The following is a 22,242-nucleotide window of genomic DNA, read 5'->3' as shown; positions in this document are numbered from 1 at the left end:
ATCAAGTATGGCAACATCATGCATGAAGCGTGGCCCAGCAAAACCAGCACAGCCAGCCCACTGGCTGTCACCAGAACACTTGTCTCGTACATCCACCAGAAGTGGCAGTCAGGACACAGGGCCACCAGCAGCAGAGGCAACCAGAGGGAGCAGACCACACTGTTCTGGGGCATGGGGCTGCCAGCAGTGAGCAGGCGGCTCCCCTGGCACAGGCACTGCCATGCCACCCTTACAGCGAGCCCCAGCGTTGTTGCTGCAAGCCACCAGGATCTTGTACCTCTGCCTTGCTTCCTCAGAGGAGCAAACCTGCCTGGAGGCTGCAGGTTTGGCTAAGGCAAAGAGATGTTTCCTTTGATAGTTTTGAATTGGTTTGTGACAAAAAGGTAAATGGTACTTTCAAAGGAGCTGTATATATATGTACATAGTTATAGTTATTTACAAGTTATTTATGACAAAGCCAGCTGTTCTGTGAGTTATTACTGAAGATTTCTTTTAAGGATATGATAGGAAAGCTTTCCCAGTCTAGGTTGCAGCTCTGGCCAAGCCATGGCCTTGACTGGCAAGGAAAAGTATGCTATCAAACCCAGATGTTTGCTATCAAACCCAGGTGATATCAAAAATAAGACTCACTAGCTTTGCAAAATCTAGACCCCTTTGAGGTAAACAGGGAAGCTTCATCCAGAAGAGACTTTCCAAGTCCTCATTGTGAAAAGAAGGCTCTTGGGAGATCCTGGGTGATAGCAAAGCATATAGGCAGATGTAAGCTTCACCTTGTTAATTTTATTCAAAACTGAATTATGTTCCTGTTAAGTGTTACTACTCACACCAGAGAAGCCTATCTTACAGTTTTTGAAAAGCTGTAATAGTTATTATTGTTGTCACTGTTACTAATGTCTTAGGAATTGCTTAGGTTTTTCCTAGTAAGTTTTCATTGCTTAATAAAAAAGAGGGGGGGGAGATGTAGGATATGGGGTAATGATTATTAAAGTGATTAAGGCTTATGCTCTCCAGAAGGCCCCATGGGAAAGGCACAGCTGCAGGCTGGAGGGATGAGAGGCAGTTAGGAGCGAGGTGAGAGTCAGCTGAGTGACAGCTGGGGTGAGATTGTGATTGGCTGGAGGAACAGTGGACAGCATAAGAGCAGGAAGTTGATTGGATGATAGGACACGGGGACTGCAGCACGGCAGCTGAGCCAGCCAATGGGTGCCTTCTTTCTGTTAAACTCTGTTAGGTCTCAGGTTGGTTTCAGTTATGTCAGGTTGAGATTAAAGGTTTAAAATAATGTGATTTCTACAATAAAGCGATCTCCTTCAGATGCATAAGGGGGTCGAGGTCATTTTGTTCCCACTGCTAAAACAAAGCTGCTCAATCTCATCCTATGACCCAAGCATAAATAAGCTAAACATACAGTGGGTACCTTTAGACACTGACATCTACCATCTGCAATAGTTATACTGCAGCTGAAATACAAAATTATCAAGTACCGACCTGTAGTGCTTCATACATCCATTCTTATGACAGAACTCATGCTGCCAAGGAAAATGTTTTTATAATAAAGATCTGTGCCCTCAGTTAACAGTAAACCGTGAGTGACTGCGCAGTAGTCTTCTCTTCTGGTACTTAGCAGTAAGCTGCTCCCATCTGTAACCTTTCAGCTGTGATCTCCTTTTTCAGCATCCTGAACAAAAACACACCAACAATGTCCCCCCCTCCCCCAAGATCATCTTTCCCTCTCCCAAGATTAATAAAAAAAGAAATTAAGTGAGTTTGACACCATCAAACACATCTGTGTTCACTGAGCTCAGTTTGGTTGAAGAGCAAAGCTTCTGCTCTGGAGGGTAAAAAGAAATGTACACATGAATGCCATTTTGTACAGTTGACATACTCTATGAGCTGGTTGACTCTAAACTTGATTTGGTCCAGTCTGCTGCTGCTGCATCTCTTAGGAAACATTAGTTATAGGTTTGTACTTCTTGAATCTGGTCCATTCACCAGTAGCATAGTTCATTTCAAAGACTGTGTCAACCAACATAGTGGTGCTGCCCGTGCCATCTGCCTTTGGTAAATCTTCTGTATGTTCACTAAGTTTAATTTGGATGATGTCACCTTGTTCTTGGCAAGGATTCTCTGCAGAAACAAGGCGAGAAACACGTTATACATTTCAACAGTACATTAGTATATACAACAGTATATTAGACAAGACAGGGGGTTCTTATGCTTAAAAAAATCCCCACAAAACACAATCAACAACTCTCAAACCCAAAGGTGAGCAAACCAGACAAAGATTTTCCTCCTCCATACTCCTGAGACCAAGTTTTAAAAATAACAAAACCAGACCCCAAAAGACAAAGCTCAAGGCTAACATAATTGCAAGAACAGTAAGAGAGGGAGTAAAGCCTGCCAGTGTCATTTCTCTCTACCTCAAGAGTCAGAAGAGAAGATTATAATTTAAATGGAATTGGTAAACGAACTACCCAGAGTTACTTTACTTGGGAGACATTTTGTAGTTAAATGCCTCAAGAATTTTCAGCTGTTAAGGAAGCCCAAAAAGCTTCACTGTCAGACCCAGACTCAGGTCCGTGCCAGTAGAAGTTTTAAATGTTACACTTCAAGGTACTGGAATGATGCTCAAGAATATCAGTTGGCAGTTATTTATCCAACCTTCAGAAGGTGATGGCATTATTACTAAAGGAATTCATGTTAATATTTACTATATATGTATATGTGAATCTATATCACACACACTTCCAAAATAATATTTTACCTTACATTAGAAAAGGCTGTCTGTGTAGATATTAAAGTACAGCCTCCTAGTGCAATTTGAAGTAGCATTGAAAACACCATCATTAATGTAAGATGGACCAAACTCAAAGCTCAGGGATCACCACAGTAACTCTGCTCTGGTCATTCTCACCAGCACATTGTGTTACTCCAAATGCATGAGCCACACTTAGGCTGCAGGACTCTGGTGGTAAGAGCGCACAAATACCAAATTAGAAACCAGAGCTAGTGCAGATGATGGAGTTCACTTAAGGACTCTTAAGCCCCTTCTCATCTTACATCCAGTAATCTTCTAGGTAATACAGCTTTGGTCTATCAAGGCCAATACATAACAGGATCCAGCTATGAGACAGCTTATCTCCCTGTGATTCACAGCACCAGTTGTTATCTAAAGTCTCTGAGATAACAATTACCAGTTTCTAAAGCAAGGAATTAGCAAAGAGGTTCTGTACTACCCAGCTGGTACATCAGCTGGCCACAAAAGAATTTACATTCTTGGTCCTCTAGGCAGAGCAGTTGCAACCAACCACTTTGCTCACAGCTTACCAGCTGCCTTGTTTCTCTTCAACCCTAAGCCCTGATTCTACAGTGAGTTCAGTTATATCATGGTCAGCAGCTTTTCTGACAGACCAGCTGACTTAGTGGAAATAGACCCTAAAGACCCATTTCCAGGGAGTTAAAACTATAATTCATCAAAGTACGTAGAGTCCAGTGTAAAGCAAAGAGTCCAACACATACAGACAAAGCTAAAGCAAAGCACATTCATATGCACATTTAGAAATGCTGGGCTATATTTCAGATTTGTGTATTCAGGACCAAGCCAAATTAATATCAATACATGCCTCTGGATCCTGCCATGAATCCAAGTATAAGAGCCTTTTCTGGCCTTGTAACTTTGTTTGCAGTCTTGAACATTTCCTGTGCAGCATACATTTGCTCCCTCTGTAACAGACACAATAAATGTCAATTCAGTTGAGAAAAACTCTTCCAACAGGGACCACTTTAATATCCACAGATGACCATAAAAGAACAAGGCAAAGGTTTGTAGGACCTACAAAAAGTTAACAAAAAACATATCCTAACCTCAAGGTTTCCCCTCTGCAATACTTATACCTAACATGCACAGCAGTTCCATTGAACTCTGGACATTGAAAAAAGCACCTCACTTCAAAGAGTTACAGAAACATGTGAGAGGCTTAATATTTATGTTATCCATTTTGTGTCCTTTATGACATTAGGGAAAAAAGAAAATAATCCAGTGCTTTCTCCACAATCCAACAAACCCAGGCATACGATAATTTCAGAGGATTTATTTTCCTTTAATAAATGCAGTAGAGTTACTGAAAAGAAGTCATCCAGCTTGCTAAAGGTAAGATCTTGCAAGCCAGGCTTACAGATATGGTTAGCAAAGTCTTCTGATCAGTTAAGCTTGAACTGGACTCCAAGCATGCACATAAAAGTTACCAAACCAGGTATATATGCACCAAGAATAGGAAGCTTCAAGATATATCCCCACTCTCAGGCTTTGAAAAATGTGTAATGGAGGGATGAGGTGGATCAGAAACAAAATCTTTTACCTTAAAATAATCTATTTATGTATTTTCTCCTAGTACAGCTATGTCAGGACAATTTTAAGCAATTTATATTATGTGCAATTGGCTGGGCAATTTCTGCTGGAAATATACTCTTCTCCCAAAATTCTTTATAATGAGCAATACATTATTTTACATAACAAACAGCATCCTGCAACATTAACACTGCACAACTAAAAATGTTGTGAATAACATTAAGACAGCATGCTAAACCACAAAGTATTTTTGTAATCTTTGGTTATAAAAAAAGCAGCCTCAACCACTCCATAATCCAAAGGCCAAGAAATGCCAACATCTAAACAAGATCCAATCCATATCAAAACCATCAGTCAAAAAGAATCTGTTTTTACTTACTGTGAGAGAGAGGCTTTTCTTCGGTGGTGGCTGTTGCTGAGTTTGGGGGGCCACTTGTGGTGCCTGTGCCGCCGGGGAGATGGCAGGAGGTGTGGTGGGTGTTAGGGGTGAGGTAGGTGTAGCTGCAGGGGGATTAGAGTTGCTGTTGTACATGGGGGTTCTTTGTTTGAACTGTGCAGGAAGAGTTGTAGTAGCATTTGGAGCTGCAGGCTCTTCAGTCTGTCTGTTGGTCTGCAAGGCCTCTCGTGCAGAGCCAGCTGCAAAAACCAGTCAGGATAGTTAAAACATTATTATCTACAAATAGGGATTAGCACCACCAGTGGCCTTTAAAGAAAGCTAAAATCTCTGATGATTCCATTTTAGCACCACCATTCAATATGCCAACTAATATCCATATGAAAAAGTTAAGAGCCAATGCTCTTTCCACTCAATTATCTTTAGAAAACATTAGACAACAGAGTAATTAGCTGTTCCATATGGATATGCTATATTTAGCATCAAATCTGATGTTTAATCAATATCCAATTTATTAAACTGAAACTGCAATACTTACTTTTCAGTTTATATAGCCCTAACAACTGTACTCTGATCCTACCAGGATTGTTGCTGAACTATTACATAGAGCAAGTCAAAAATTATTTCATCAGTTTTTACCTAATGTAGCAGCAGCTTTCAAAGGAAGTACCATTAAGATACTGAAAATACAAATATACTTTAACAGATGTCAGAATTAAATGCAGTTTTCACAAATCATTAATTATTTAAACACTAACTCCTAGAAGTTAAAACCCCACAAGGCTTAACTGTTCTTTCTCAAAGCTGCAGTAAGGAAGTTATACTATTGCAGACTTGGCTGCAGTTGGAGGCAGCTCATGAAATCACAGCAGCTTGACCACACAAGTCACCATCTGCCCAGCCAGTGGTGATGACCCAGTGGACACTCTATCCGTGTTCTTTTGCAGCTCTTGGACACAGGCTGGAGCACCCTTCACAAACCTCATGAGCTTCAAGCTGACCTGTTTATCCTGTGTTCACAGAAGACTACAGGCAGATACAGATCAGAGCTACATTGGTGCCCTTTAGAGCAGATTTTAGGAAAGGAGACATCTCTGGTTCTCCACTTTGGCACAGACACAGCAATGGTTTTAGCAATACTGGTATTTTTCAGTAGATGTGGAACAATTGAGAGGATAAACATTTGCAGTATGAGATATTCCTTATTCTTTTACAAGTTTCATTACTGGCTTTGTCTCTTGTCAAAATAACTGATTTTCATAAAGTAATGTCTTAATTATGCAACCTCAGATTATATGAGGCCAAATCTGGGGATCTTCTGTGTGCATCGTCAATCAACCAAACAGTTTTATGTTCCTCGTCCCCAAGAAAAGCTAAATACTCCATACTCCTAAAGGAAAGAGTACAGAATAGAGAATTTTAAACTAGACTTTTCCTGCTGCTGAACACAATGCCAACACTCTGGAAACTAGTACTACAGCTGCTGACACACTGCTGTGTTCTTGGCTGCATTCCTTCTGGAGATGCCAATTTTCTGCCAGAGAAAGATGTGCGTAGACCTTCAGAGAGTCTGAACTATTTTGAGGCCAAATGAAATGACTGGGTCTTGTATCTATGTCGTTTTCTAAAGTGCCCAAAATGCAACAACTCACAATTAAAAATAATATATTAAACTGAAATGTTGGTTCTCTGTTAATGGACAGAGCTGGTAATGAATCCCAGCCATGCACATCTTTTAGCATAAACTGATACATTCTTTTAAAGACTTCACACACAGCAGGGAAGGAAAAATAAAATCAAGCTGGTTAAAATAAAACTGTAGGAAAAAAGGATTTGTACAAACTATTTTTTGCTATTGGTAATTTTCTAGAATTGAAAATAACAGCACTTTTCAAAATATGCAGTAGGTCAGCTATCATCTTTGTTATACAAAGATAGAGGAAAAATGGATGGCTTAATCCCAAACTGTGTGAAAGGTAATATGCACTTGGCTCTAGAAATAAAACTGACTTCTGAAAGCAACTGTTTTGTATGTCTTAGCATGTGTGTGCATGGAATACATACTTCAGACTTATATTGATTACTCTTTGGGGATAGCAAAAGCTGAATTTTCTATTACTGTAAGAAAAAAAAAATCAGGAAATTGTTTCACTTACTTGGCTTAGCTAGCAGTCACGCTAAAAATTTAGAGCCAACAATTATTTTCTTTACTTAGGTTAAATTATATGTCTGGTTTCCCCAGACTCAAAGGCTGGAGTCTTGCAATGGATATTATATTGCTAAGGTGGAGTTTCATTCAAGTTGAGGGACAGTAGGTTTGTAAATAAAAGAGCAGGCAGACAGTAAAACAGTACAGAGTTGCATTCATCAGGTCCCAAGAGCAAAGAAGTGTCTGTTACCTGGCTGTGTTTCAGAGCTTGGGATATAGGAGGAAGACGGCACCACACTGGGGGTAGCAGGTAAATAACTCGTAGAAGGTAGTGCAGGCTCATTGTTCAACGAGCCAAGTTTCTACAGAACAGAAAAGAAAACATTAAAGCCACACTGAAAGTATTCATGGGCTGTTTCTGCATTTTAAATGCAACTTCAACATTTGTTTTACTAAGACGTTCCTTTTGGGAACTTAACTGCAGCCTCCTCTTTTAGGAATCCTACCTAACAACCTGTTCAACACTGACTTTCTACTTCAATCAGAAATTTGTGCAGATGGCACTCTATGAAGAATTGCACTCTAGGACTAAGTGATCTGCCAGAAGAAACATGCTCTTCACCACCAGCAAGCAGAACCATGCTCATCCATGAGCATAAGGCCTGCTAGGCTCTCACCCAGGAGAACACAAAGGCCTCTGGGACACAGACAAGCAGAAGGCAGCAGTAAAGCACAGGCAAAAACGCCATTCCCACTGAAACAGGCAGCCAGCATCAACATGACTGATGCCATCTACGATGGTGAGGCTACAGAAAAAGCCTCATTTTTTACTTAATTATACATGACACTGCATACACAGCATAAAAACAGCAGCATGGTTGATGATTTCACTGCCTGATCCAGCCTTTGAACATAAGGGGGTGAGAGAGGAAAGATGTTTTGTGGGGAGTAAGTCTAACAGACAAATCATTTAAGGTAGGCCCACTACATGAAATATGGACATTCTGTAAAATGTGGAACTTATTAAAACAAAGATTCTCTTAGCACTCTGCAGAAAGAGAGGCAATGAACTTCACTCCTGACTCTGGCCTACCACTGTCTGCCTGTATGTTGGCCTTGGCTTGTCACACATGCCCAGCAGACAGTTTCTCACTCAAAAGCAAGGGCAGGACATAACATTCTTGTAGAACCTATATCCTGAGGACACAAAGCTACACTGCAGTTTCTAATATGCTGGACCTGAAATAGGAGGAAAAAGGTCTACACATGACAGGTTCCTCCTCTCCCTGACTGAACAACTTCTGGCAACAGGTTTGCTTTTTCTTTGGGGAAAATGTAATGAAATTTTGAAAAAATTACATAGAAAATTTTACATAAAGAGACATGTTTCAACAAGTGAGCATAATGCCATTACAGTGTTTAAGGGGTTTAGAACAGCATATGTCAAGAGTATTTTTCTCTTTTTTTTTTTTTTTTTTTGACTGGTTGGTTTATGTTTGATTGATTTTACTTGTTTTTACCTGTGTAGATACAAGGCCAGCAGCATAATCTGGGGTAGCATTTTCTACTACTGTTTCTTCTTTGGCTTGCTTTTCCACAACTTCTGTATCTATTGCATAAAAATACAAGTGAGTCCAAACATTCTTTCAGAAATATTGAATATACTTTTTAAACAAAGATCTAAAAATGCATTTCTCAAAGTATGCTAAAACATGCTTGAAAAGGTATATGCTGAAATAGATACAGTAATCTCCAAACACTGTTTTGTTTTATAATGAACCCAGTAATGAACTGAACAACACTGTACAGGATACAGGAACTGAGTAATCTGATACTAGAAGGCATGAAAGCCCAAGCAACATTTTAATTGCAATTATGGTTTTCTTCTGAGGTGGTATTTTTTTTTTGTAACAAACACAAAAAAAATGTTTTAGGAAAAATATGCTGCATAGTGTATATTCTTGATATGGTTAAGTAGGGCACAACCCTGTCACTTGCCTTAAAAGCACTGTATCAGATATTGTTCACTCGTTAAGACCTCAGTCAAAATTTTGGAAAGTGCTATAAATTTTTTCAACATTACTTTCACCTAATTTACATGGCCATACAGCCAGTAGAACTGAGCAGATGAAAATAACTCAGAAAAGTGCCAGTACTGAAGCCACTCACACACCTACAGGCTGCCCAAAGCACAACTGATTAGCTCAATCCTTTCACATGACTGAGTTATATTACCTAGGCCAAGGCAATGTGAGTAGGAGCACTGAAACAAATGAAAATCCATCCTTAAAACCTATTTTAGTCAGGGGTTTACCTCATTCACAAGTATTAGCTGGTATCACATCCCCTAATTTTTTAAGCTTAGCTCAGGCTAAGCTTTGGCAAATTAAGAACAAAATGGTACTACAAATCTTGATCCTATTTGCAGGTGTACTGACAGCCTTTGTAAGCAGAATGCTGTACCAACCTAATGTCTTTCTTCTTCTCTTTGCTTCACGACCAGCACCTACCATATCCAGCTCAGAAATATCTAGAAGCTAAAAAGAAAGACCACAGAGAACTTAATAATCATTGTTAAATGCATATAGTTGATCTATAAATATCATCCTCAGGTTTTTTTCCTTTCATATATTGATTCAAAGCAGCAGCAGAAATTCACTTTATGTGAGAGAAGAGACCTGAGCAGACAAACAAGGAGTGCACCTACCTTCACTCCTCTTTCTTTGCGCAAAGGTGTCCTTGAAGGAGGAATAGGAGTTCTGTTTCCAGAAGGACTAAAAACACTGGGAGCTGAAGTACTCCTGAATGGAGCTTGTTTTGGTATTCCTTTGAGTGGTGCTTAGGGAAGAGCAAAGAAAGCAACAACTGAAATATGTGTTTAACTGGTTATGATAAATGCTTCAATGAGTTCTTCAGCTCTTCCCCTTTTTAATGCACACATTACCTGCCCTTTAAATTAAAATGTTTCTAATAAACATTATAATATTAATGTGGAATTAGCTATAACACTACATGTCCCTCAAAGGTCAGATTAGGTTTTACTTTTCAAAAAGGGAATAAGGGCCAATGTCTGACCAATGCTTACAAGCCCATTCTACATGAAGTAATCAAACAGGTGCACTGCTAACAAAGTCTACTTTTCTTATACACACGGATGCTTTCCTTACTTGTAAAAAATAATCTCTGAACATGTAAAACAGTATAGGACATAAATCTTTTGAATGCAATTATTGCCAAAGTTGCTCTTTGACTTTCACAATCAAATTACTTGATAAAATTGTATTTAACCAAAATCTTAGCCAAGCTCATGCAAGGCTATGGGCTTGTGATATATTGCAAAGGTAATGTACTGCCTCACACGGGTAAATCTAGAAAAAAAATGAAAATCTAGAGCTGCTGTTTGCACAAGGAGGAGGACCAATCCGGGTCTACAGTGCAAACAGACCACCTGCTATCTCAACACTCAATAGCATCAGCTACACCTGTAAGCATCTGTTTCCTCACAACTCTGTGATGCTGCCCCTCTACCTCACACTTAATGCTAGCACTAAACACAGCAATCTTTTAACTATTAAAAGATAAGGGATACATATACACATCTATCAGGTCTTTGAGCTTCCTGACAATTTCATCATGCCCCGATGATAAACAGAGAACTTCAGTTTGAGCTTAGAGACTCTGTATCCCTCTAAATGTTGTACTGAAAATGTTTCAACCACAGGACAATGCTCTGACCCATGTGAGTACCTTCCAGCAGAGCAAACCTCAGCAGGTCCCCAACTCCTGTTTCTGGAGGCCAACTAGCTCTAAAGGCCAGGTTCTAAGAACTGGCTTTAATAATTCAACAGCCAAGAACTAAGAGTCCTTTTCTAATGGAAAAATTTTAGTTCGAATTACAACTAGACCTTTTGCATTTCCTGCATGAACACAAGGCCAAACATCAGCCCTCAAAGCCACATCTTAAATAGCACCAACACAAAGTACTTAGTACTTCATAGTACTTCCAGCCACAACACCAAGAAATCACTCAAAGGTTCCCATCTCAGCATCACTGGTGGCCAGGAATGTAGTGACTTAAGAGTATGTAAATAATTTTAAACCCTCTTCTCACACCTTATTTGAAAAATTCAAGCAGTTCAGGAACTTCAGCAAACAGCTGAAATGCATTAATACAAAGCTGAAAGGATCATTCTACAGGTTTGCCACCTGGAATTCACTGCTCAGACTTGGCTTCAGAGAACACTGTCCCCTTTTCTTTCTCCAGACAGAATTATACAAATACAAAATAGTTTCAATCTACTTCACAGCATTTCAAAGAGCACAGCAGACTACTGTGATCCACTCTTCTCCCTTTTGGAGCAACATGGCTTAGTCAGGAGTTATTCCTGGAGTGATGCAAATTAAATTCCTATCAAAGTCTATAGGCATGATCTAGCTGCATACACTTTAGAAGCATGGCAGATATACTTGCCATTTGAAAAACCCCACACACTGTTGTTCTTTCTGACAAGACATGTCAGAAATATTTAAGTATAAGGAGAGAGGGAGGCAGAAAGGGAGAAATCCTTTGCCTCAAAAAAAATTTAAGCTTTTGTAAAAAACAGATGGTAATTTTATTCTTCATCAAGGCTACTTTAGCAGGTTTTCTTTCTGAGAACTGATGAAAGTGAGCCATACTTGTTGTATCTATCTTCTTGACCAGTCCCCTGCCTTTGGCATGGAAAGGCACTCCTGCAGTCTTCTTGAGCTGCTGCGCAGTTTCTGTTGCTAAAAGGAAAAATGGCTTTAGTTATTACAGAACCTGTGCTGGAAATACATAACACAATGCTTCTTACATAAAATGTTGTTAACTAACAGATAAAGAGATAGGAATACCAACAAAGAATTGTATTTTAATTAAAATCCAGGTCATTTATGTGAAGTAAACACAGTATTTGGAGAAAATGCAAAATCAGTATGACTGCAATGGACAAGGTGGCCTAAGCTAAAAGAAATTTACTTGAATTGCCAAAAAAGGCAATTTACTCAGTAGAAATTTAAATAATTTTTAAAAGTTATATGACAAATTATGAAAATTTACAGGTTTTGTATTTAATCAGACCAACTCAAATTACATGCAAGAAAGCAGCAAGCTGCTGCAACAGAACAGCAGCTGCAATAAACTATTTTAAAATCACTTAGTTCAAGCAGCTACCAATACATACATGTACACATATGCTGCCTTTTGTTAAGAGAAAACTCTCTTGGTTTTTACACCCCATACAGCCACACTGAGTGAAAGACAGCATTAATTAGCAGCCCTTGCTCTCTGCTCCAAAAGCACATGGCAAAATAAAACTGTCCTCATTTTACTTTTGCTTCAGGAGCTTTAACCAAAGATGTCCTCAGTCAGACTGTTACTATACCAGGAGAGGACCTATCTGTGCTTTATGAAGCTACAGCTCTTTGGATGCCCTGAAATGTGAACAGCATTTAAATCCATATAAGCATTTTAATGCAGTCCTGGCTGGAATGACTCGCACCTGCTCTTCCACACATCAGTCCATCCTCATCCAGAAAAGCTCTTGTAATAGAACATTTTAATGTGCATCACAATTCTGGAGAATAAGACTGAATATACTCAATATTAATTGGCCTTTCACCATTTAATTTGTACACAATCTTAATACTACTTACACTTCTGCAAGAGTTCAGCTCTGAGAGTGGCACTTTTAGGTTTCCTTTTCAGCTGGAAATGTTTCACTGGGGGAGTAAGGGGCCCAGCCAGTGTTGTCAAGGCATTTTTGTTTAAGTATTGGCATTCCAACGGCAACATAGCTGAAGTTTCACATTCACTTACTGCATAAAGAGTTAACACAGTACACAGGGGTATTAGCACCTCTTTGACAGCTAATGACAAAACATTTTACAACTAGACTGTACAGGTGGTTTTCAATTTCAGACTACTTGTATAAACACCAAGAGTAATTTAGTTCCAATTATTACACAACATATAATCAGTTATTAGAATGTTTGCTTTTCCCATTAGCTTAATAAAAGCTTCCATTTTAATTATACCTAGCCAAATTATAGGTATCTTAAATATGCTGCTATTGTCAAAAAATAGATTAAAAAATAGATAAAAAATATTGAATTCTCAGATTCCTTAAAAATTACACATGAAAACCAAACTACTGAATAAAAATCCAAATCACAAGTGTGGATAGACAAATGATCATTTGTTTATAGAAAGAAAACAAAGTGCTTCCACCTCCAAGTCATTTAATTATTGTTTTGCTGCAATCTCCAGCCCCGAGATTGTGTCTGCCCATGGATGCTCGAGGGCTTTTTCCAGACAATGTGCTAAAATCAACGCACTGGAGTAGGAGTAGTTTTGCATCCATCAGCAGTTTTGCTGCTGTTTGAAGCAGCTGCTGGGCAATCTGCAGCTGCTTGGCCATCAGCAGCACAACTCTTCCCGAGATCAGCCTCCCTCCAGCAGCGATCCCCTGCTGTCCAGACACTTCCAGAGAGGCAGCCCCTGCCCAGGACAGTGGTGGAGCTTCCACACAAGACAGAGACTTGCTGTTGTCTTGGGGACCACACATGTGAGTCAGAGCAACACAGAAAATATCTTTACTGCTAAGCTGCAGCACAGCCTGTGGTACTAAAGAATCCACACAACTTTTGTGCTGCCCTTCACACACTGGGCAATAGCTGACATTAAATTCTGATGATATGTGAAAAGATAATTTAAGAAGCTACCATTTCTCAAATACCACAGCTCCCAGTCCAGTTACATTCCAGGTCATGAACTGTGGTAGTCCAGAGACAAGACAGTGCTTGTTCTTCTATCTCTACTTTAAGACAGCAAGGCTGCCTGTGAAATGACAGGTTATTCCTAAAAAAGTGCACCACATTCCTGCAATTTTCACCAACAGAAAAGGCTTACCTTTCTCTCTAAGTTCTCCTAAAATATCTTGAACATTGGGATTCTGTTCTTCAAGATCAAGGTTAAGGGAGCCAGTATCTGGAAAGGATTTTAAAATATCAGCTACCATTAAGACCCAGGGGTCTGAATCCAAGGTAGCGAGCTGGATAATTTCAGTCAGTGCCCCTTTCATCTAACAAAAAAAGAAAAAGAAAATCAACCAATTGGAAACAGTTTTAAACAGGTTGTAGTTGGATTTATTTAAAAAAGACACAAACATGCACAATGTTTTACTACTGGGGGAGGGAAGAGGGAGACTGTTTCCACACAGTTACACATTAACTCTAGAACCAAGCAAAGAATGAACCAAGGTGATTTTTTAAACTGCTTTCCCTCAATCTAACCCAAGTTTTGTTTTGAGCTTTTGACAGCTCAAAGCTTTGTTTAGCACTGGGCATTTTCAAAAGCAGCAGCCAAATTTTTACATTACTGTCTCTTGTGTTTTACATTCCTACTCCCTGTGGACCCACACCTTCTATTCAGTGATGGGAATATGCAAATACAACACAAGTTATTTAGAACAGGCATCTAAATGAAGATGTGCCTCTTGCCAGCCTACAGCATAATTACATAGACAGATTGCATCTGCATCATAACTGTCTTCAAAATATTACTTAAGCTGAGGCAAAAAGAACTTAATCGATACTGTAGTGTTTGACAAAAATTATATACTATGGGAAGTAAACATAGCCCTCTAAACATGCCATGAGCAACAAGATTTTCCATCTACCCAAAGTTTCATAGTCAGAAAAAAGTTATCTTTCTATTTTGTAAAATGTAAATAAATAAATGAAGTAAATTTTAAGTTTCATTGTAACGGAATTTTTTTAATTACTGACCAACATATCTGTTGGAACCATGACATGGAAATCAAGGTGACTACAGTCAGGGGTTTATTTCATCCACAAGTAAGTATAAAACTGCAAAGACCGAACTTTCTTTTTGTCTAAGTAAATTTTCATGTAAGCATGACAGCACCAGCTTTAGTGAGCTAAGGTGTTTGAGATATTCTGTGTGTCTAACAAGCCACAAAACACAACAGTAAAATCACATGAAGTAGTTTATCATACTCTATCTGCATTGTATTAACACTGAAGAATATACAAGCAAGTATAAGGAAATATATTGATTTTGATTTTTCACCACCCAAAGTGGTACATATAGCTTAGTTACAGTCATCATGTCTCTGAACACAGGAAGACAAGCAAGAGACTCATCTTCACCTTCATGCTGCTTCTTTCCCTTATTTAAAGCACTCTTATATGAAAAGATTTAATAAAATGAACTTACTCTATGCATGCAACTCTAAATAAAAGAAATAAATTTCTGCTCCCCATTCCTCTCCCATCCACTTTTAAAGCTCAGAGGCAAACAAACATTGTCATTTCTCAAGTCCTTTCATCTGCACAATGTTATCGCCCTCTCACTTTGGAAGGATTTACAAGTCCACTCCAGAGCCAGTTTGTCCTTTACCCCCTGCATGTTTTAGGTCTCACACATTGTGTGCCTGTGAAACAATCAGTCCATCTGACCCAAAATGAGCACCTCTGTAGCTTAAAGCTGGACCAGCTCCTCAGAGTGACTGACTGCAGTCACACAAACACCAAAACCACAAAGAGGGGAGCAGGAAGAACACACTACATGGGCCAGTTCCCATCTTAGCAGTGCCATGATTTGCTTTGGATCAAGCACATAACCAGGAGCACACACTGTTTAATGTACTGTCAAATTTAACCAACCTCACCCAGTGGAAAGAATCAATTTCTGAGGTTCCAGTCTTTGCTGGCTCTCTATTGCTCACTTATTCCTCAGTAAACATAACCCCACCAGAACCCCCACACACTTGTCCACCTCTCTATTCTAACCCTCAACTCCTTAACAAAAGTCACTTCTACAGTGGATGAGAATGACTGTGAACACTATCAGAGCAAAGTCTTTTGTTCTTTTATCTGTCCTAAAGGAATCAAGGTACTGATTTACAGAAAACACCTAAAACATCCCAGAAGAGCTGATGAATTCATTGCTTTCACAAGCTTTTCTGTGGACACCACTAATGCAGGTAAGAGTACAGAATGTCATTTCCTCCGTCAAAGCAAAGTCAGAGGAAAAATGTCTCTCGCACCCCACAATTTACCGTTCATATCTGCTTCACAAAACTCCTATTTGTACCAAAATTCACAGAGCTACATGCCCATACTATGAACATTCCTGTAGAACTCTGGTCTGGGCATGTTGCACCCCCTCTGCTCTCAGGGTTAAAGTTCAGGCAGCCTATTTATGCCCAAACCCACTGCTTAACAAGCTTTTGGTTCCTTCAAGAAAGTAGCCAGGAAACAATTTGCTTGCCTAGCACGGGGCAAATAACATTATCACAAGGCCTCATGACAGAAAGAACATGGTGAAATAACAGACACTATCACATACAGGGAAGCAAAGCACACTAACAAGTGCTGTGAGCTAACCAGAGACCTTGCCTGAATATGGCTTTGCATTTAACAAGCCTGGATTCGAGTTTTGACTTGCCTTCAAATGGCAATTTAAATACGTGTTCCCACCTCACTGTTCAACTGGCAGCTGAAAAGAAACATTTCATTTATGGTTTGAGAATGCATGAAATGCAACTCATCAGGGAATGCTACATGCAGTTTTCCTGTTATTTTACAGGGCAGAGCCATAATCCCTAATTCTTAATTGTCTATGATTGCAACACTGGGTCATTAAGACTCCCATCAGCATCTTGTTAAGCATGAATGTCAAGATTTGATGTAACACGTCCCAGTGTCTTTCTCATCTAAAACTTAAGGATCTTAAGTATTTTTATCAGCTTGCTGGCACACAAGAAAAGCACAGGCCACGGCTAGAAACATCTAGCAAGCAGGGATCAGGCAGGATGGGAAGTGTCTGGGAACACAGGCAGATTAATAATGGCTGTGCAGGAAGGACAAACAGGACTGTGGGAAGGTATTTAAAAGGAAGTGTTACAAGTAACACACAATGTGACAGCTCCAAGATGACTACTTGCAAATATTTCAAATATTTATTTGCTTTGTATTTTGCCTAAATTAACGTGTATAACCACACATTTAGACAAATGTATCAACAGTTGGCTAATAAACCAAATGAAGCTTTCATCTTTCTGAGGCTATAGAAAAGATGGTATTTAATAGGGAGCTTCATTATCATTATAGAATATTTTCATTAAACTAAAAGCATTGGACTGAAAACACAGTATTAATATTTACACAATACAGACCCAGGATGGGTCAATACCACTATTGGATGTGGTTTGCACTTTAATCATGAAAAAGAGCTCAAGTGGCCAAGAGAACTATTGGATTAAAATATCCCATTTTACATCACAGAATAATGATGAACTCTAAGTGCAGGCCAGAAAGGTGCACAGCAGCCTGTGTGCTCCCAATAGAGAGGGAAATGCAAGTGTCATGTCCCCTCTTACTCCTTTGCACCCACACTCCCCAATCCCCACTTCCCTACACAGATGGCTCCTGGTGCACATAAGCCAGTACAAGGAAATAGTTTTGATTTCTACTGTAATAAACTGGCAGGTCCCTGCTGGGACAGGGATCCTCCTCTCAAGACAATTCAGAGAGCACAGAAGCACAGTCCTTGTTCCAGACTTGGATCTAACATCACAGTCTAACCCTGAACAAATAAATGAAACACTGGCATAAAAAGAAAGCTTGCACTTGCCATTGTGAATCAGGTTAACAAGAATATAATATGCAAAATAAACAAATATAACAGTTCTGCCAAATTCACAACTGAAACTCTGGTCAGCACTACACTGAGCTTTAGGCATAATTTCAAACAAGTGCAATTATCTAGAAAAAAATTAGCAGCTGAAAAGCCATAAGATTCAAGAGTTTGTAAATTCTTCCCAGAGAATTACAGTGGGAAAGGAATTTTTGATAACTGCCTACAAAACACAATTTAAAATGAAAATGAAAGCCAATTATTCTTATTAGTCAACAGGAACAAACAGTTCACAGCATGATAAAAAATTAGTTTTATTACCTGTCCCACGAGTATTATGAGGACTAAGTCACTTACATTTATACAGTATCTGGAGTGTTGAATGAAAACATTATGAAAATTGAAAGATATTACATATGAGGATAAAATCACTTAAGTGAAGGACTGAGCTTTCAAGAGGGCTCACTGAAGATTCACTTGTCTAGACTGAAGCTTTCACAGAGATTTAGAAAGGACCAGGAGCAATTAAATCCCTTCTAAACTAAATACTACCAGTTTCCTTGATTCCCACATTGCTTTTTACTCACATGTCTGCTCCCAAATAGTTTCTATGTTATTCTAAGCTGTCATGAAAATGCTACTACACAGAAAACAGAAAAAATTATTTTGAAGAGAAAATAACTCCCTTGAATCTGTTATCTAGAGAGGGGAATATCTTTTAACATGTAACATATCCTGTAACTGCTATTAAGATTCCCAAAGCTGTACAAAGCTGATGCAATACATTTTCCAATACAATTAAGCTTCCAAATGCCAGCTCAGTGCTTCTCGCACAGGATCGATGCAGACTGGCACATGGCACGGGAGAGACAGATGACTTTCAGAAAGAATAATTCAGCACTCTCATGGTTCAGTTCAACCATTTTCACACATGGGGGTGATTTCCAAGTGAGAAATTCACTCCCAGGCAGCTGCAGCTACCCTGTCCTGGCAGGAAGGCCCCGCCTGCAGCACTCCCCAGCACACAAGCAAGGCTGCTGCAGAGCTGGGCACAGCACAGCCCCTCTGGACACAGACATGTTTATCTATTTTCTGGATATTGTGTGCAAGGTATGCCATGCCAATTAAAACATTGGAATTTTTGATACTAAGTTAGCTGACAAATCTGCACAAATAAAACTGTCTTAGTAAACTAACCACAAATGATGAGCATCTGATATGACAACAGTCCTTTCTGTCAGCAGTTTGGTTACATCAGCTATTTTTGCCATCTATAAAAGGAAGCCTGTAATAATAATAACATTAGGCCTACCAGCAATGTTAAGGGTTTCTGCCTCAGGGGTTTTTCTATTTTTAACCTTTTTTAAGGCCCTTCTCCCAGTTTAAGGAAAAAATCACATGTTCCTGAAACAATTAAAGATGCTAAGTGTAGATCTCAATCAAGAGATCTCAATCATCAGTTTACAATAAAAGATTAAGCTTATGATTGAGTTAATGAACTCTGCCAAACTGAAAAATCCCACAGTATTTTGTTACAGCAGGAACAAGAGCTTCACATTTGGAACACAACTGATCACTGTCAGTACACAGTAAAAGGCACACTGACTGGCTTTTCTCTACACTTTATCTCCACAGCTAACACAAGCACAGATCCAGGAAAACTGCTGGCAACTCTTCCTCAGGTGTGGTTTAAAATGTTCACCCAGTGAACACACCTGAAGCATTTCAACAAATTATTTCAGTTTGTTTGAATGCTGCTCCCTCAAAGAGCTGCCATGAGTGCCATTTATGAAGGTCCTTAAGCTCTTTGAAGCTCTTTTCATTTTAAAAACACCACTGATTTTTCTAAACACTGCAATACTAATTTCTGCCAGGCTACTTAGGTCACAGGAATTTTGCAAACTCACAAGTTCACACGAGCTCCCATCCCCCTTTCTGGCCTAGATTATTTTGTTTGTCCAGAACACGACCCCATTTATCATACACAAGGATGACAGCTTGTTCACTGGACAAGCACTAAACATGAATATCATGTTTTAAAAATCAGCATAAACATGCTGAACTAGAATTTTTTTAAAGTGACACCAGTGTAACGCAGTGATGAATCATACAGATGCATATGGCAAGACAAACATTAAATGGTATATGGCAAGACTTACACTAAATTATTTCTTAAAGGTGATGCTTGCCCATTTTCAGCCTAGAAGTGCACAAAAGCTGAGCACACAACAATCCCAGTTACATACCACACCCTGCCTCGTATATATGTATATTTAGCTTAAGAAGCAGCTGTCTTAGCCAAGAAAGACTGGTGAAAGCACAGCTACTCTACATAGGAAGGTAAAAACTAACTCCACACCACTTCCATGATCGTTACCAGGAAATACTACTTTACATGATGGAAGCAGGAGAGGAATTCCTTCAGTCTGGCTAAAGAAACCTAATATTTCCAGACATTCTCCAGCTATTGCCCCAAACATCTGTAGCTGCCTACTGGCAAAAATAAACTGGTGCAGATGAGGCATGGTCCAGGGCCAAGTGAAAAAGCCTGCAGAGCCAGCTCAGACTCGAGCCAGCCAGTTAATTAGCTGGGGTAGGACAACAGAGGAAAGCACCAGCTGCTCCCAGAGAGGTAAAGAGAGGGAAACAAAAATCATGGCAATTTTACACAGTGAAGACCTCACTGCAGGAGGGTGGGGAAAAGCACTGCTCAGTGCAGACCCCAGATCTTCCTCTGCCAAAGTTTCAGCACTTGCTGCTGTCCTCCCTAAAGCCGAGATGCTCGACTTGTGACACCTACACAGCCGCCAGTACTGTGAAGGAGCGGAGGAAGCTGAAACACACACACGGACCGCTCCTGAACGATCCTGCCTCTCTGCTAGCCATGGCACAACAACTGCCTCAGAAAAGCCCTCTTCGCTAAAAGGCACCCAAAACACAGCGCTACAATGAGTCCCTGTGGGCCACACAACGGGTTTCGTGTCCAAACTGCTTTCAAAAGCCTAGTGCCAAGCTGGGAATCCCCGAAGAGCAGGAAGAGGAGGAGCAGCAGCAAAGCTCCCACTCCACTCACTCCCTTATCGCGGGGAATCTCGGCGCTTTTCCTCACACCGAGGACCGAGCCTGGAGACCTTCTCCACTTACTGCTGCCCGTCCAAGGAAGGCTGCGAGGGAGAGGCGGGGAAGGCTGTGGGGATCAGCCCTACCACACGCCCCTGCCCTGAGGGGCTGCGGCCGCTCGGCTTCGCCCCGCGGGCAGCCCGGGGTCTGTCCCCCCTCCCCGCAGCCCCCGTGTGGAAAAAAAAGGGCGGGCGGGGGAGATGGTGCTGGCACTGCCCCCCTTTCTCCCCTCAGGCCATCTCCGACCTCTCCCCCTCACACACACACGCTCCCCGCTTGGCTGCGTCTCCCACCCGGCTCTCACCTCATCCACCGCCCGGCGGGGCAGGTGCAGCATCCCCAGGAGCAGCTTGAGCTTGACGGCCGAGGAAAGGCCGTGGAAACAGAGTCGGATGTTGTCGATGACCGAGGCCGTGAGCAGCGAGGCGATGCTCGGCGGCGCCCACAGCTCGTCCGTGGAGCCCAGTTTGTTGTGCAGCCACAGGCCGGTGTCGCTCTCCCGCATCGACGCCATCTTGGGAGCGGGGCGAAAAAAGAGGGGATTCTCGACGGGCATTTTATGAAGGCACCTAAAGGGAGGAAGGGAGGGGGTGAGGACCCCTGCGGGTCGCTGTCTTGTTCGTAAGCCAAAATGGCGGCGCCCAATGAGATTGAGCTTGGGAAGGCGGAGGCTATGCCGTAACCTAAAATGGCGGCGCCCAGAGGGGAAATGCAATAAGGCGCTTCTCATCTCTCGGCCATGTGCAAAATGGCGCCCGCCACAGCTTTTCGTCCGTACTGCAAGATGGCGCCGCTTCACTGTAGAGAAGCTCCTCTGTCAGTCCCAACTCATTGTCCCTCACAGTCCGCCCTGACTCCTCCAGGGCAGAAATGGGAGGAGAGCCGCGAACGGGCCGCCGAGGCGCGGCGGGGCTGGAGGTAGAGCTTCCTGCCCGAGGTGGGCTGGCCCCGGCGCCTCCCGGCGCGGCGCTTTCCGGAGCACCACGTCTGCTTCCCTCACAGCCCCAAGCCCCCTCAGGCAGGCGGGCCGTCCGCTCCCTCCGCGCCCGGCCCGTGTTCCCACCCAGCGCCGCTCCCTGGCGCTAATGCCCCCTTGAAACGCTTTAATCCGAGCAGCTCGGGCGAGGCGGAGAGCCCCGGCCCCGGTGCTGCCTCTGCCAGGGGGGCGGTGTCTCCTCCATGGTTGTGCCCGAGGTTGGCGCTCTGGGTGCCTCAGCCATGGCGGAGGTGACTTCGGGGTCGTGGCACAGGGGGAGGGCGCGCAGAAACCCGCAGCGCAAACATTCGTGTTCCGTAGAGATTCGGCTCGTTGTTATTTAAATGTGAAACAATGAATTAATTGCCTAAATCCCGGAAGATTCAAGGGGCTTTCAAGCATAGCATAAACGGTTCATTTTAGCGCGTCTCTGGTGGAAATTGAAGTACAGGAGTTGTAGGAGAGCAGATTCTGCTGATCTCTTTCTCCAACGTTTTTGAATGAAAACGGTTTTTTAACAACATTGCACCTTCCAAAGACGTTGTTTACAAGCTGATTTCTCTCGGAGAGC

General features: G+C 41.3%; 1 protein-coding gene across 1 annotated transcript; it reads right to left on the bottom strand.

The window, feature by feature from the left end:
• Positions 1 to 228: 228 nt before the first annotated feature.
• NELFA (negative elongation factor complex member A) lies at positions 229 to 21,224 on the bottom strand. The gene is made up of 11 exons (XM_058803921.1): positions 21,000 to 21,224; positions 13,823 to 13,994; positions 12,568 to 12,729; positions 11,569 to 11,658; positions 9,599 to 9,729; positions 9,359 to 9,428; positions 8,412 to 8,500; positions 7,142 to 7,253; positions 4,728 to 4,984; positions 3,624 to 3,723; positions 229 to 2,127 (listed from the first exon to the last, which is right to left on the bottom strand). Exons 1-11 carry the CDS (start codon positions 21,207 to 21,209, stop codon positions 1,943 to 1,945), a joined length of 1,578 nt encoding a protein of 525 aa, XP_058659904.1. The 5' UTR covers positions 21,210 to 21,224; the 3' UTR covers positions 229 to 1,942.
• Between the last annotated feature and the right edge of the window lie 1,018 nt (positions 21,225 to 22,242).

Source organism: Ammospiza caudacuta, chromosome 4 (assembly GCF_027887145.1).
Source record: "Ammospiza caudacuta isolate bAmmCau1 chromosome 4, bAmmCau1.pri, whole genome shotgun sequence".
In the NCBI taxonomy this organism is placed as follows: domain Eukaryota; kingdom Metazoa; phylum Chordata; class Aves; order Passeriformes; family Passerellidae; genus Ammospiza; species Ammospiza caudacuta.
This window is presented reverse-complemented; position numbering and strand designations above follow the sequence as displayed.

Excerpts from the sequence above, each read along its gene's own strand:
- NELFA (XM_058803921.1), bottom strand. The coding sequence starts at position 21,209 with ATGGCGTCGATGCGGGAGAGCGACACCGGCCTGTGGCTGCACAACAAA. Across the intron at positions 12,730-13,822 it reads AGGAGAACTTAGAGAGAAAG|TAAGTGAATGTGAAACTTCA; the intron begins GTAAGCCTTTTC and ends CTCTTTATGCAG. Across the intron at positions 7,254-8,411 it reads CTGGCCTTGTATCTACACAG|AAACTTGGCTCGTTGAACAA; the intron begins GTAAAAACAAGT and ends TCTGTTCTGTAG.